Source organism: Lethenteron reissneri, chromosome 36, assembly GCF_015708825.2.
Source record: "Lethenteron reissneri isolate LAM-NWPU_2019-01 chromosome 36, ASM1570882v1, whole genome shotgun sequence".
Lineage (NCBI taxonomy): Eukaryota > Metazoa > Chordata > Hyperoartia > Petromyzontiformes > Petromyzontidae > Lethenteron > Lethenteron reissneri.
Window position 1 is genome coordinate 3,288,560 of NC_083814.1, and position 16,569 is coordinate 3,305,128.

At 50.3% G+C, this 16,569-nt stretch overlaps 1 protein-coding gene across 4 annotated transcripts in view; it reads right to left on the reverse strand.

Annotated features, from left to right (window-relative positions):
• Window positions 1-16,569, reverse strand: part of ATP13A4 (ATPase 13A4) — a 74,221-nt gene that overhangs the window by 4,098 nt on the left and 53,554 nt on the right. For 3 of the 4 annotated variants that reach the window (XM_061565897.1, XM_061565898.1, XM_061565895.1), the window contains exons 18-30: window positions 15,573-15,678; window positions 14,761-14,885; window positions 14,312-14,472; window positions 13,224-13,337; window positions 12,352-12,431; window positions 12,067-12,109; window positions 9,998-10,107; window positions 9,539-9,635; window positions 7,645-7,717; window positions 6,963-7,134; window positions 4,222-4,421; window positions 2,207-2,295; window positions 931-1,011 (exon numbers count right to left, since the gene is read on the reverse strand). In XM_061565897.1, the coding sequence (XP_061421881.1) occupies window positions 931-1,011; window positions 2,207-2,295; window positions 4,222-4,421; window positions 6,963-7,134; window positions 7,645-7,717; window positions 9,539-9,635; window positions 9,998-10,107; window positions 12,067-12,109; window positions 12,352-12,431; window positions 13,224-13,337; window positions 14,312-14,472; window positions 14,761-14,885; window positions 15,573-15,678 (1,451 nt within the window). The remainder of the gene's footprint in view (window positions 1-930; window positions 1,012-2,206; window positions 2,296-4,221; window positions 4,422-6,962; window positions 7,135-7,644; window positions 7,718-9,538; window positions 9,636-9,997; window positions 10,108-12,066; window positions 12,110-12,351; window positions 12,432-13,223; window positions 13,338-14,311; window positions 14,473-14,760; window positions 14,886-15,572; window positions 15,679-16,569) is intronic. The other variant, XM_061565896.1, reaches the window with a different exon arrangement.

Sequence of the window (16,569 nt, forward strand, 5' to 3'; positions counted from 1 at the left end):
TGCCCGCCCTGTTACATGTGTAGTGACTGGGAATGTCACTGTGTGGTGCCGGGCCTGCGAGGCCACGGCGGGATGTCTACTGTTGTGTGTACACCCCGGACACGGTGTGTAGTACCAGCCCTAGTGGGGGCTTGGGTGAGCGCTGGTTAAGCGCGGTGGCACCACGCACAATGTGCGGTGCGGGCTCCCGTTGAGAGAGCGAGGGAGTGTCAGCCAGCTCGGGTTACGTTGGGTGCATGATACTCTGGCTGACCTTGGGGCATGTGACCGGATGATACTGGAGGGGGGCCACCGGTGGAGGGGGCCAATGGGTGGTCACATGGTCCAAGAAGAACTCTCGAGAGCCTTCGGGCAAGGGCGAGAGAGATCGAGAAGGTGGGCGGGGCGAGAGGCGGAGCCAGCCCCAGCCCGGCCCGATATAAGGGGGGGACCCTGTGAGGGGCTTGGGGCTTTTACTGTTGGAGTGGCAGGAGATCCACGTCAAGCTTGAAGAAGCCTCCAGCCACGCGGTCCGGGACCCAGCTTGTGGGCAGGACCGGGATAGTGGAACCGTGTCTAGTTCCGCCGTAGCGTGGTTAGTTGGGTGGTCACTACCCGAGAGTTTGTTGTGTCAATAGCTTGGAGTATGTTGTGCTAAGAGTTTAATAAAACGTGTTGCTCCCAAGACAACGTCTGCAACTCAGTTGGGACTCACGCCACATTCAATCTGTTTATTTTACACATGGTTTAGAGAAAGAAAGAAATAAAAAGTCTACAAAATTACAGCATGAATCTATTGCTGGGATAACTGGAACAAACTTCAAAAACAACCAAATTTTGAAGCACCCACTCCGAAGTGGAAGGGACCCACTCCCGAGTAAGGCCACAGACCGTTTGGGCAATCTCGTGAGGAAGCGGCCGCCCCTCCCGCCCCCCGCCACAGTGGCTCACCTCGACGAGGACGGAGAGGATGAAGTGAACGGCGGTGATGAGGACGATGTGCCATCGCCAGAGCAGGGAGGTGCACACCAGCTACACACAGCGCACGGTGACAGGATCCGCGAGTTGCATGTCGCGAATGAATTCACCATCGTCGTCGTCAGACATTATCCGTCCATTGCTGGATCGAGGTCCCCCAAAGCCGTCGACATCTCTCACAGTCCCTGTGATGCTGAGATCCATCTGGCACCTTCACGCGAGTCGATTTCATCGCTCTGTCTCACGCTCCCTCCCTTGGTTTCCAATCTGATGTCAGTCTAGATCATGGGTCAGCAAGCCATGGCTCTGTAAGGACTGCTTTGTGACATTATTCACGTAACTCCCAATTATCACGGTTGGCTACACACGGTGTGAAAGATGTTCAACATACAGGGACTCGTCTACTTATGAACGAGTAAGGTTCCAGGTCTGCTCGTAAGTCGATTTGTCCCACTTTACTCCTGTCGATTACAAACATGTTGTACCACTTGCACGTTAAACACGGGGAATGGCATTAAAAGTTGTATAATCTCCTGCAGATGTAGGCGCCACTGGTTCTTCATGTTCTGCAGTTACCACCACCGCCATCCATTGCTCGGCGGTTGAACTTCGACTCTCGGTCCGAACAGGCAACTGGACATACGGACAGGTTTGTTCGTATCTCTGGAAGTTCCTAAGTCGAATGTTCGTAAGTCGAGGATTCCCTGTAGATACATTCGCATGCATTGGTGTGGTTATATGTGCGGTGGTGTGGTGTTTGTGGCATGGTGCCACGTGGTGGTGTCTGGTGTCGATTATCTGAACCGGTCCTGGGCCTCCCCTAGGTCGACTCAGCCTCATATGAGTACTTGGTGCGGTGTGTAAACATCGCCACTTGGGAGACAAAGGCGGTCGGGCGTGGTGTTGGCACCCACTCCCTCGTGTGCCGTGCCGGCCTTCATAGGTGCTCGCTAACAGCACTTGCTTCAACAGTCTGGTCAGGCTAAACTACGGGGGGGATCTTCGTCTTTGGCGTGGTGCTCTGAACGTGGGGCGGCTGTGCGTGGTTGTGCACTGTGTGCGTGGTGCTCTGTGTGTGCTCTGAGTTTGCAGTACTATATGTGATGTACTTGTGTGATCTGATGTGGTGTGGTTCTGTGGATGGTGTGGTGTGGTGCGTCATGCAGTGGCGCGCTCTGTGATGTGGTGGGTGCTGTGTGCGGTGTTGCACAGCGTGGCGCTGGTTTCGTGGCCGCACGTGACACCGTACCTCCATGGTCGTGTAAATGGACTCCACGTTTATGAAGAGGAGGAAGAAGGTAACTCCTAGCTGTAGCATCAGGACGATCACAAACACATCTGGCAGGACAAAGCGACGTCCGTTAACACTGCTGCTGCTGCACAACCACCACCACTCACACAGCACCTGTGACGACTGTGCGAGTCTACTGCAGCTCTGACCATTATCAGCCACTCCTGTAATGTGCTGTGGTCATGAAGGATGATCAATTGTATTATGATTATGGTTGTTCACCCATTTAAAGTCTCGCTGCGGAGGTCGTGGGTTCAATCCCGACCCGGACGCCTGCTGCTGTATATTTGGAGTTTGCGTGTCTCTCTCCCCGTGGCCACATGGATAGTTCTTCAGGACCTCCACATTTAGAAATATGCGTTTAGTGTTTGGCTGCTATAAATTTCCACGTTATAAGCCGCTTCGTTGACCTATCAATTGTGGTCAGGTCACTTCTAAAAAAAGAGCTAAATAGCTCAGTGGGCCTTATCTGGTTAAATTTAAATAGTTTCGTTTTTAGTTTAGAATCTCAATAATTATTTTCAGCACGGTGCTGCCAAGTCTTCACAGTAGAGGGCAATGTTGCGTCCTTTAACAATGCATTTTGTCACCAACAAAAAAAAACAATGCAGTCCACAACTTGGGATAAAGCAAAGTGTCTCTGAGCTTAAATGAGCATTTAGCCTACACCAGGGTTCTTAGCCAGGGCGAAAAACCAACACATTGAGTCAAGCCCTGATCAGAGTTTGAACTCACAACCTCCTGATCATGAGGCCAATGCACTGCCCATGCTGCCACCTGAATGGATTTCCTCAAAAGGCTGTTAACACTCCAGGCTGCATTTGCTAACATCCTTAATGCAAAACGAGGGAATAGTTTCATATTTCGTTTAAGCAGGTCAGAACTGAACGAGGCCAGAATGGTGACACTTTCAAGAGTGATCTCTGGACCAATGGGCCTACCAATACAGGGCCGATGATTACCATGTGCAATCCCGATGAAGCAAATTGCGGTCCAACTTTCTCATTTGGCGAATTTGGACCGCGACGCCGGGGCCTCACTATGGCCGACGCTGGAGAATGAACTCAGCGGGGGGCATCTTTAATGTGCACTGTGAAGCAGACTGCACTTCGTATGGTCATGGTGATTATGGAAACCAGATTTAATTGCACTGAAGTTATACAGTTCAGTAAAACCCCGGCTAGCTGGAGAACACAGCACACAGCCCACACATACACACCGTACTTTATATTGTATCGTATGTACACTAACACGCACATGCGCTGCACGCACTGATCTGGGCTGTAGGACAGTTAATTATTAGTTGTTTATATGAAAAAAATAGCAGGTAAGGCCCATTGAAATATGTAGCTCTTTTTCAGAAGCGACATGGCCACAGATTATAGCTCAATGAAGTGGCCCAACATCACGTGGAAATATATAGCAGCCAAATAATCTAAAAACATGTTTATAAATGTGTAGGGAAAAACCGGAGGACCCAGAGAAAAATCCACAACCACGGGGAGAACACGCAAACTCCAAATATACAGCAGGCGTTAAGGTCGGAATCGAACCTACGACCTCCTGCATACCAGGCGAGGTAGTTAACATCTCCTACCCACTGTGATGATGATGAGAGACACACACAAACTCCAAGTATAAAGCAGCAGCAGGCATTGTCAGGGTCGGGATAGAACCCACGACCCTCCTGCATACCAGGCGAGGTAGTTAACATCTCCTACCCACTGTGATGATGATGAGAGACACACACAAACTCCAAATATAAAGCAGCAGCAGGCGTTGTCAGGGTCGGGATAGAACCCACGACCTCCTGCATACCAGGCGAGGTAGTTAACATCTCGCCACCGTGGCGACGCCCCTGAGGTTCTGACCAAGGGACCAATCCCTCGTGTGCCAAGGGATTCCCAGGCGGGGCGAGAGTTTCCGCAGAGACGCTCGCTCCCGTCACTCGCCAGGCAACGTGGCGCACTCACAGTTGGTGTAGATGGGCCGGCGGAAGGGCCGGCCCTTGGAGAAGACGAAGGCCGCGGTGATGCAGTTGAAGACGGAGAGGAACCACACGGTGTAGTTGTCGTAGCTGGCGAACTCGGACCAGGGCGGTGCGTCGTCCGCGGGGGCGCTCGTCGTGTTGCCCGGCCCGCCGGGCTCCGTCGAGTTGGGCACCCCGCAGTAGCTGCGCACCGCGCCCACAACGTGGTTCCGCATCGCAAGTCGTGTCAAGCGAAGTGAAAGGTACGGGCGGCAGCCCCGCAATCGGTCGCGCACGCCAACGCTTGGAGCTCCAGAGCAGTGGCTATCAACCTTGTGTGGGCTCTTGTACCCCCTCCCCCCCCCTTGTTGAAATCGAGTATACCCCACTTGCCTGACCCAAAACGGTTCTGAGAAATAAACGTATGGATAATGAATCTCAACATTTTAACCGATTGTCCATTTTGTGAGGTATCCTAACTAGCTAGGACCTGCAACGGACGCTCTTCATGCGTGAAGTTATCTGTTCGCGCTCGCTGGCTACTCTTGGACACCACATTGTGTACGATCAATGAGTTTATAAAGGTCTTTTATATCGTTCTAGCTTACCATCTGGATTTAAATGTTATCGTAATTATTTTATGTGGGCAGATTTATACTTGATTATTCACCAATGACTCTCATGTGTGATATAATTTCACACATTAATAAATCACCTCGCGTACAAAACTGGGACATTGCCACACACCCCTCTCAGGGGTACGCGTACCCCCGGATGAGAACTACTTCAGTTTCAGTTTTCATTTATTTGGTATATCCCTGTGAACCATTCGGCTCTTGAATCGGGTGGATCATAGGAACTGTGACCAAACTTTTACAATAAACGACATAAACAACATGTACCACCAGACCCTGCAGCCATAACTGGCTGCATGAGTCACTCCACAACAGCAGGAGCATCTGTAGGAGTATCAACATTTTTCAATGCACCTTTAAAGATCAGCACACTAAATCAAAACACAGATCATACTTTGCAGCGGTCATCCGGAGCGAAACATTTGATTTTAGGCCACTGAATAGCAGTGGCAGCTAGGGGTGTACAACTCCTCTAGAGCAGTTTTGAGTGAAGATCTTCACAGGTAGTGATTCAAGTTTGAGTTTATTGGCATTCCAGACCCTGGGGGCATCAATAGCAAAGGCCCTTCAGTATCAATAAGGAATGTGAAGATGGTAAATGAGCGAAAACCTGAGGTCACATTTGTTCTTCGAAACAGAGAGGAGATCCAGCAGGTAGTCTGTGGATTTTTTTGCTCTAGAGGTTCGCCACCAAAGGGTGTTTAGTCTACTATTCCACTATTCCCTTGCACCTCCGATTAGCACGGTTGGCTACGTACGGTGTGAAAGAAGTTCGACGTACATACATTGGCAGTACTCACACTTGACCCCACCACACACGCAAGATGCCGACTGACCGTGGTGTAACCCTGTTTACACCGCCGAGTTAACAAGCGTATCTGGAGTACATAGTAAATTAAATATGTCACTCCAACACGTTTCTAGTTTGTAAATTGGTGTCGAAATTACACACCTCAAAACAATTGGTCATTTCCATCCAACTCACTCGCTAGTCGCCAAAACCAAGACGGTGCCAAGCAGAGTGCCGTTTCTCCGTGGCTGCTCCGACCGTTTGGAATCGCATCCCTCCACACATACAGCAGCAGCAGCAGCAAATGCACTTTAAAGAGACAGCTGAGGCTGCTCTCATCTGTCTCATGGAGCATGCGAGTTAAACCCGGACCTGGCTCTACGCCTCTGGAGTTGCGACTGGAGATGTTGGGTAACTGTGCGCATTGTGCAGGTTTCCCTCGCTCGATGCACGTTCAGTTTGTGCGATTTCGCATAAATGTGGCTCACATTATTACCCAAAATGGGCTCTATGTGGTTTTGATTCACTCATGTGTCCTAAGCAGTTGGACGTGGGACAATATTGTGTGTGTACTGCTGTGTGTATGTACTGTGTGCGTAATGTTTGTATTCTGTTAGTATACTGTGTGTGTACTGTGTATGTTGTGTGTACTTGCGTGCGCGTACTGCGTTTGTACTGTGTGTGTACTGTCTACTGCACGTGCACTGTGTTTGTACTGCGTGCACTGTGTGTGTGTGCTGTGTGTACTACTGTGTGTGTGCTGTGTGTACTGTGGGTACTGCTGTGTGTGTGTGCTGTGTCTCCGTGTGCGGTTTCGCTTTGTGCACCCTTTTTGGAATGCATCTCCCACATAAAGCAAGGGAAACCTGAATATTTTATTCTTATTTATTAGTATCGCTCATTTACCTCCAAATGATATTTCGTCTGGTAATTTGTACTTTTCATGCATTTTTTGCATTAAAAAAAATAAATAATTGCAGAGAGAAAGAGAGAGAGGCTGCTGGGTCTTGGCCAGAAATCCACCTCCGCAATGGGGGAATCTCTCCCCCCCTAACGTGCCACCACCACCTCCACCGCCACCACCTCCTCCACCTCCACCGCTACCACCTCCACCACCAACACCTCCACTGCCACCACCGGCGCAGCCCCCACCTCCACCACCGCTGCCACCACCACCTCCACCAACACCAATACCTCCACCAACACCTCCTCCACCACCACCAACAACACCACCACTTCCAACGCGTCCTCATGTGCCCCTCTTCTCACCCCGTCACCTCCAGAGAATTCCCCCCCCCCGCCCCCCCCGTGGGATCACACCTGTAGGCCACGTCCGAGTACCACGGCTGCCGCTGCATCAGCAGGTAGCCCAGCACCTGGCAGGCCAGCGTCAGCACCACGTGCAGCACCACGGACAGCAGGAAGGGCGGCGACACCAGCTGCTGGGGCGGGCGGTACGCGGCCAGGCTCGGGTGAGCCCGGTTCAGGCTCACTGGGGCACAACATGCAAGGGGGTTTTACGTGATGATTTGCATTTTTGTGTGCGTGTATTTATATATAGTATTCACTCTTTTTTATATCTATATTTTTAAAATGTACATTATATAGATTTTTTTAATATATATCTATATATTATATTTTTCATATTTAAAAATATATGTATATATTCATCTTCTTGGTTCTTTCGGTAAAGTCACGTAGAAGGGAAATAATAAAATAATAAAAATAAAACATAATAAAATACAATTGTCACGACGTTTCGGCCACAATTGCAAGGTCCGCCCCTGCGGACCTTGCGATGAAGAACACCGCTCTGTGGGGCCACTCGCATTCCTCGGCAACTCAAAGCGCCTCTCATCACATCTCACTCTAACTCTTCCAATGTCCGATTGCACACGGGACAAAGGGAACCCCCAGAGGCAGCTATCCCTGATATGTTGTTTGCAAACCCTGCCCCCCCCCCCCCCCCCATAAAATTTGAAGTGGATGATGCAACACTCACTGGTGACGGCGATGACGGTGGTGATCACCAGGTCCTGATAGAGAAACTCGTAGTTGGAGAAGCCAGCAAGTTTCTACGGGAAAACAAACGATGGTGCTCAGTCGCCCAGTGAAGCAACATCCGCCTCCCTGTTAAAAACACAGGGGCCTAGTACGATATTCAGGCGAGGAAAATGTGCCGGCGCGTCATTACTGGAACCCGCTGGGCCCCCTGGCCGAAATATGGAAGCACCACACTCGCCGTGAGATGCACAAGTAGCGTCAGGCATTAGTAAAAGTGTCTCCATACTCCCTTAAGCATTCGACTGTCCCGACAAAGAATAAAGAATAGACGTTAGAAAATATATATATATTTTTAAGAAAGGCTAAAAGATTCATGCACAACGACCTCTCTCTCGGCGTGCTGGTGGAAACGCGCGGTGATACGATCTTCCGCGTGTTCTAAATAGCCTGCGCTGATGACTGCAGACAACATATAACATTACTGATTGCCGGAATGAAACAAATAAGCAGACAATACAAGGTCTACTTCACAAGCCATCAGCCGCATGGCCTACTGGGAGAGTGCATAGTTTCAGCAGCATTGATTCAAGACAAGCAAAACTGGACCGGTTTCAACATGCAGTGTCTCATAAACTATCAGTCAGGCTTGTTTGAATCAATGAAGGTGAACTGCCGATCTTACAGGCAAGGGACCCCCCCCCCTCTCTTGACGCTACCACAGGGTCCAAGTTTTGACGCAAAACGATATCGTTATACATCAACTCAAAATAATCATGAACGTTGTTGTTGGACAATACGTGAACGGGAAAATACAAAGCAATGCATCTCCTTCATGTGTTGTCTTTTTACGGTAATGGGGGGCTCTCCCCCAAGGCATTCACAGCCCACAGAGGGTTCGTAGCCACCCGCTGCCAAGATAAACACCGGAAGCCAATCGGCGATTTGTCCACGATGAGCGTTTCCACCAACAGCGAGACAGTCACCGAACGTGCAGAGAGAAGCCAGCCGAGTGGTTATCAACCAAGAAATGCCCCGACCACACACGGAGGAGCCCCCGGTAAGCCAGGAGAAATAAGTATAACCAGTAAAAAAAAAGTTTTTCACTATAAATCCTTTATATGCGTGGCGGCTAGAGTCCTCCCGTCCTCTGGCTTGAGATGGCTGCCACCTATGGGTCAGATGATTGCATTGCACCATTAAGCAATTGGTAATTAAATATAATATTTTTGTCCTAAAAAGTGTAAAATTTTGGAAAAAAAATGTCACGAACATTAATTGTCACGCACAACGAGTCTGTGTGGAAAATGTCAGCTCGATTGGATCACGGGAAGTGGGTTAAAAAACGACCGAAAGATTTGCACGGTCCTAAGCAAGCAAGCGAACTTAATATAAAGGATTTAATAAAGGATTTAAAAATATATTCGCTTGTGGAGGACGCGGGATCGATCCCGTGACCTTTGGCATGGGAAGCGAGGGCGCTACCAACTGCGCTACTCCGCCACGGCCTGTGGAGGTGTCACGCTCTGGGCTCCTACACTGTGACGTTCAGCCAAAGCCATGAATGAGTTCTATTTGAATAAATGTAAAATAATTTTTTTTGCCTACAAAATGTTAAATTTTGGAAACAAATTTTCACGAACATTAATTGTCTCGCACAACGAGTCTGTGTGCAAAATGTCAGCTCGATTGGATCACTGGAAGTGGGTTAAAAAACGACCGAAAGATTTGCACGGTCCTAAGCAAGCAAGCGAACTTAATATAAAGGATTTAAAAAGAGAAGCGAGCTCTGGGCAACGCAGCAGCAGCAGAGCAGATGCAGGACACGTGGAACCGAACATGGCACGGCGTCGCAAGGGAATGCTGATGAGCGGTGGTTTGTGCGGTGAATTTACCCAGTACAGGATGAGCACACTGATGTACTGAATCATGCTGTACAGGGCCATGTACTTAAACACACAGAAGGAGGTCACCAAGGCTGCTCGACCCTCCCTGCAATACATGCAATGTTAAGGGAGGGGGGGGGGGTTAATGAAGCCACGTTCGCCCGGAATGCAAACAAATGTACACCGTCACACACCGTCGAAATGTGAGCACGATACATGGGGTAACTATTGCACGGCAATGTGAACAATGAACGAAGCAAACTGTGCGTCGGGATGTGGGTGACCGAGTCGTAATTGTGCGTCGAGCTTAAGGATTCAAGTGTTTGGGGCCGAGAATCCGCATGAGCTGAACATGCATCAGAGGCTTGAGAGACTGGCCGTGGTGAAGGAGGGATGTGATGTACACGCGAGTGTCGACGTGAGCCCCGCGTGCACGCCGGCCGCTGGTGGTGGTGGTGGTGCTCGTACTTGATGAGGTGCAGCACACACTCGATGTTGGGGATCTTGGACGTGAAGGGGGACGCCACCGAGGCCTCCTGCTCCGACAGCGAGATGCCGGCGTGGGCCATCTTCAGTGCCTGCGTGCACAACAGTCCCACGTGCTGCGTCCACCACGCTCCCCCCTCCCACGTGCTGCGTCCACCACGCTTCCCCTGTCCCACGTGCTGCGTCTACCACGCTTCCTGCCCCACGTGCTGCGTCTACCACGCTTCCTGCCCCACGTGCTGCGTCTACCACGCTCCCCCCTCCCACGTGCTGCGTCTACCACGCTCCCCCCTCCCACGTGCTGCGTCTACCATGCTTCCTGCCCCACGTGCTGCGTCCACCACGCTCCCCCCTCCCACGTGCTGCGTCCACCACGCTCCCCCTCCCCACGTGCTGCGTCTACCACGCTCCCCCTCCCACGTGCTGCGTCTACCACGCTCCCCCCCATCCCACGTGCTGCGTCTACCACGCTCCCCCCTCCCACGTGCCGCGTCCACCACGCTTCCCCCTCCCCACGTGCTGCGTCTACCACGCTCCCCCTCCCACGTGCTGCGTCTACCACGCTCCCCCTCCCACGTGCTGCGTCTACCCCGCTCCCCCTCCCCACGTGCTGCGTCTACCACGCTTCCTGCCCCACGTGCTGCGTCTACCACGCTCCCCCTCCCACGTGCTGCGTCTACCACGCTCCCCCTCCCACGTGCTGCATCTACCACGCTCCCCCTCCCCACGTGCTGCGTCTACCACGCTTCCTGCCCCACGTGCTGCGTCCACCACGCTCCCCCCCGTCCCACGTGCTGCGTTACCATGCTTCCTATCCCACGTGCTGCTTCTACCACGCTCCCCCCCTCCCACGTGCTGTGTCTACCACGCCCCCCCCCCCCCCCATGTGCTGCGTCTATCACGACTTCAGCAGGCAGCCGAAGTCGTCAGTCTGACCTCTCGGCGTGGCAGTTGAAACAACGGGAAAGTGTCTGTCCACCCTGCCGTATAAATGGGTGCACCACAGTTTGTTCATTGGCAGATCGTGTGTGGTGGGGTAGTGTGTTGGTACTCGCACCTCCTCAAAGGCATCTCGCGAGTGTGGAAGAGTAGGCCAAGCATCCCTCTAGACGGAGCTGAAGTGGTAGACGCTACACGTGAGCTCCCTCCGGAGCTTCCTCTAGTGGAAGCGCTTCTGCCAGCATGAGCAAGTAATTACAGGGTTGCACCTTTATGCAGCAGAACTCCTCTTAACGACCACCGCTGTTCACGACTAATCGCTTAACGACGGGCCTCCATAGAGCCCAATGGGTCCACTTACCGAACATTCCGCTGTTAATGACGGGCTGTTGTAGGTAGACTAAATATTAATGCATTGATTAACCATGTTTCTTTTAATATTATGTTTATGTTGTTAGTATCTTCGTGTATTAATATCCATTGTTTAAAGTACTTTTTTGGGGTGAAAAAGGTAACTTTCGATGTTATCGGAACGATCTTGATTTGAAGCTTTCGTGACTGCAGGAATCCATACTCTTTGGTTCTTTCGGTAAAGTCACGGAGGTAGAAATTATTTATTTTATTTATACCTCCGTGACTTTACCGAAAGAACCAAGGAGTTTGTTATCGGAACGAATTAAGCCTTTTACATGTATTCCCTATGCTTGCTTAAAGATCGGTTTCGTGGAACCAATTACCGTCGTTTAGAGGGGTTCTCCTGTACTATTAGTGGGGTAGCGAGGAAGTGAAATTACAATACTACTCATAATAACGTGCTTCACTCATCAACGACAGTCTCAAGACTCTGTGAACCCTGGGATTAGCTAAAGCTGAAGCCACAATTGGAATCGCTGTCGAATCCCATTCCACCGAAAGATTATTCCGCGGCCGAGTGGCCAACCGGAACCCGACACAAATGGATGAGACTTTCACATGGGGATCGTTCTTACGAGAATCGCGATGACTACAGAAATCATTCAGGGTGGAATTACAAGAATCGAATATGATTCCAGCAGCAATTGCCCCTGTTCTAATATATATACACACACATGTAAGTAGATAAAATTACTTACCCCACAATCGTTTGCTCCGTCGCCACACATGCCAACATAGTAGCTGCAGGAAAACAGAGAGAACGGCCATGAGCACGGCGCGACAAGGCGCGAGACGACACGCGCGAGACGACACACACGACTCTCCGACGTGTTTTCGGGTCATACCGCGCGTGAAATTCACTTTCATAAACGCTTCGACCATGACCCATCCATCACCGTCTCGAGGGATTCAATGCATCGCCGTGCCCACGAGCACACTCAAGTGCACACCAGTGTCTTAGTGCTGGCAACTGCGGGACTCACTTAAGTTTCTGGAGCTCTTCGATAAGGCTCGCCTTCTGGCCAGGAGACATCCTGGCAAACACCGTCCCGTTCATCACTATCTGCAGAAGCACAGATCGATCAAAGTCATCGCCACATCATCATTGCAGGAAAAACGACGGCTTCCCACAAAGTTATACTTGATAATTGTTTTTTTACCCTTTTATCTGGTAACAAAACTGACACCTTTTTTTACAAGGAGTCATGTTTGCATTGACCACAATACCTGCAAACAAAAAACACAACTCTGATAATGTATGCACTGGTCCAACACCATGTGAGACGAGGCTCTAAGAAAAGCTGTCTCGGGTGTGGACCAATCAATTTTAAGGACAGTGCATACATTATCAGAGTTGTGTTTTTTGTTTGCATTCCGACCGCAGGTATTGTGGTCAATGCAAACATGACTCCTTGTAAAAAAAGGTGTCAGTTTTGTTGCAGATAAAAGGGTAAAAAAACAATTATCATATTTTGCTACTGGCAAAGGAGGTTCCAATGGTGTAAAGTGATACTTATTTTTTCATCTACCCTGGAGAGAGGATGAAGGGATGAGCAAGCCACGTCCGGAATATTAACAATGAAACCTTCAAAATTAGAACCACGCACTCGTTGGCGAATGAAGTAGTGGTGAGCGTAGGCACAGTAGGGGGCACAGCTGGGGCATCGGCCAGTCATCTCAGCGAGTCCACCCATGGCCACCTGGGTCTGTCCCGTGACCTGCTGCCAGTGGGCGTTCGACACTTCACGTGGCTTTAAAGTGCACATAGCCTGGCACAAACGCCATGGTGACGTCACCGCCACTTAGTGGCGATTGGCGGCTGTTGTTGTTGTTGTTGGCGAGTGTAGGCGTTCACCTTCTGCAGCAGCTCTGGGTAGTGCTGCAGCAGCACGGCATAAGTGGTGCCCGTCATGGCAAAGTGGAAGGTAGCGGTCGGCTTGGTTGACTCGTTCACAGTCAAATGCACGTCCTGTGAGAGGACCAGAGTGGGGGGGGGGGGGGGGGGGGGTCCAAGAAAGCGAGGTCACGGCGTGTGATCAAGTGTCCAGTCTGTGTCTTGTAAAATTAATACATTTGTTATCAGTCCCCCCTCCCCCAATTTTATCCCCCCCGACTGCACTATTGGCGCCGCGGCGTCGCGAGGTGTGAGAATCCATTCGAACCTCGTGCAAAAGAGCAGCGCAGCCCTCCGTGTCAAAGAATGGCTGCAGAAGCGGATACCAGAACCTCTGAAATCCCTTCAAGGGACCTCTCGTCGAGGGACAGCACTTTCTCGCAGAAACAAATGAAACGTGGTACGTTTTTTTTGCTTTTCTGTGCAGTCATTGGTGACTGCGCTTGAGATTCTAGTTTAATCACAACGCTACAAAGCATGTCTGGGCTTTGAGTGGATTATGCGCGTTTGGAGAAATCAAATAATTGCATGGAATATGGTAAACAACTCGAAAGTTCAGTATAGAATGTGGCAGGAAAGTTGAGGAAAAGGACATGGGGCTCAGGTTCAAAATGACACTATTATTTGTAAATCTGAGCAGGTATTTGCAACAGGCTGTGTGCTGATACAGATAGCGTGGCCAGTTAATAAGGTGGTGTGAGTGGTCTCAATAGTTCTTGGAATTGCTATGAGACAGGAGAGGGAGTGCATGGATTGTTAAAAAAGAGTGGGCTTGGGAAAGGGGACGTCGTTAGAAGGAACGATGGGTGGTGGTTTGAGACGACCTGGAGACAGTCAGGAGAGGGAACAACGCCTGAGAGGACGTCAACCGTGCGGAGACGGAGCGATGAACACGACGACGGCATTGGGAGCCCCTCATCCAGGAGGTGACAGATAACAGCTGACAACGACGACAACGATGACAACGACGTATTATTCAGAATGAGAAAGTTGTTAGCGTTGAAATATGAGCGACAAGTGGCAGGGGGCTATGGGGTGTCCCCCCGTACGTTCGTGTCCCAAGCGCCGATCGCTTTCTCCATCTTCGCGTAGACAATGTCCGGGCGCCGGTGTTTGGGCGACTCCCTGTCCATCACCGAGACAACGTCATGGAGCGGTGGCACCATCCCGCAGGTACGCGCCACCGTCACGGCAGTCAGCATGTTATCCCCTGTGAACAAAAAAGATTAAGAAGAGGATTTTACCCTTTCTGGTAATAAAACAGGAGGTGTTCAGATGTTTCAACACCAAAGTAGCCACTTCGTTGAGCTATCATTTGTGGCCAGGTCGCTTCTGAAAAAGAGATCTATTGCTCAGCGGGCCTTACCTGGTCAAATACAAATGGCTCGGTTTCGTTTTTTTTAGCCCACGATTTGCTCGCTGTGGCAAGGTTTCGTTTGCGACGGTATCGACACCACGTGCGGCAAACGCTGCTGTGAGTGAGCGACGGTGCGCAGACCTGTGATCATGACAGTGCGAATGCGTGCCTTCCGCAGCTCCTCCAGGGCGGCCTGCGTCTCGGGCTTCAGTTTGTTCTCCAGGATCATGAGGCCGAGGAACGTGAGGCCACATTCCACCTTGTCCCTGCGGGCGGCCGGAGATGGCCAAGCGAGGACACGTCGCGTCAGGACGCGCGACCGATTCACCGCCGGGTTTCACAACGCCAGGCCTCGAATGCGATTGGTTCGCCTCGCAACAACGCGGACTCACGTTTAAAATAATGATGTTGCCCGAGGTGGCTGTGTGGTGCTCAGAGCTCAAGAGCACCGAGCTGTCAACTACCGAGATCTCAGTTTCGAATCCAGGCAACCGCCTGTGATTAAGCCAATATCTCGTGTGTGTGGGGGGGGCTGAGCCCCCCCCCAGGCCGACCCCCACCCTCTCTTCGCCAATGCTACAAGGGCTGCACCACAATGCAATGCTGTACCTGCGTAAAACCCAGAAAAGTAAGAGAGTTAATTTATCGAGACACTTTTTTCCAGTATCAAGACGATGGCAAAATGGGTCCCCCGTATATTTAACTGCTTGACCTGAGCTATTCATGCTTTCATATTTTCATTGCCTTTATGCCATTCACCTTTTGCCATCCTTTGGTCCAACACTGGTGAAACGAGGCCATGAAAGGAGGGTGGTCTCTCTTGTAACACCAAGCAGTGTCCAGGACAATGCATACGTTATCAAAGCAAGTGTGGTTAATGCAGACCTGATGCCTTATGATGATAGGTGGCTATGTCCCACCGCAACACCCCGCTGTATCCTTGCCGGGCTCACCTCTCCATGCCGAGCTCGTTCTCTCCGAGCTGCCGGGAGGCGAAGCCGATGACGCGGTACCCTTGAGCTGCGTATTTGTGCAGCTCCTTCTCAAAATCGCATGGCACTGCGAAGCGCACGAGGGGGGGGGGGGGGGGCGGCAAGGTTTAGCGGTGTGCGTGTGCGAACGACGCGGTGCGTGCGTGCAACGCGGACCAAACGCATCCGAGCGTCAGAAACATAAATGACGGATAAAAACCGATCAACAGAAGAAGAATATTCTTCGGGGTTTGTTTGGTCGCTTGTAAGGCTGTCAGCAGTGACCGGATTCATATTCTCGTGTTCTTTTGTCACGAGCATCGTAAATTGTACAACGTTACATTTTGATTTAAAGCTTTCGTGACTGCAGGGATTCATATTCTTGATTCTTTCGGTAAAGTCACGTAGAAGGGAAATAATAAAATAATACAAATATAACAATAAAATTCTCACGAGGTTTCGATTGCAACACAAGCAATCATCATCAGGTGTGAAAATCACAGCAAGAAAATAAATTAAAAAGTTGTGGTTTTCACACCTGCTGATGATTGCTTGTGTTGTAATCAAAACGTCGTGAGAATTTTATTGTTTTATTTTTATTATTTTATTGTTTCCCTTCTACGTGACTGTAAGAACCAAGAATATGAATCCCTGCAGTCACAAAAGCTTTAAATCGAAATTTTAGTGACCGGGTTGTTGTTTAGCTTATTATTTACATTTACACGTTATAAGCCACTTTGTTGAGCTATCATTTGTGGCCAGGTCGCTTTTGAAAAATAAGTTAATAGCTCAATGGGCTTTACCTGGTAAGATAAAGTAGCTGAGTTTTATTAGATTTATTTACCTTTCCCATACTTTGCACTCCTATCGTGTTTTTATATTTGCTTGTTGTTGTCACGTTCTGACCCCGTGCCCCAACTGGACATCCGTGAAGAAGAGCCTCATAGCTGATCAAATTCCTCCAGGATAATTAACATTT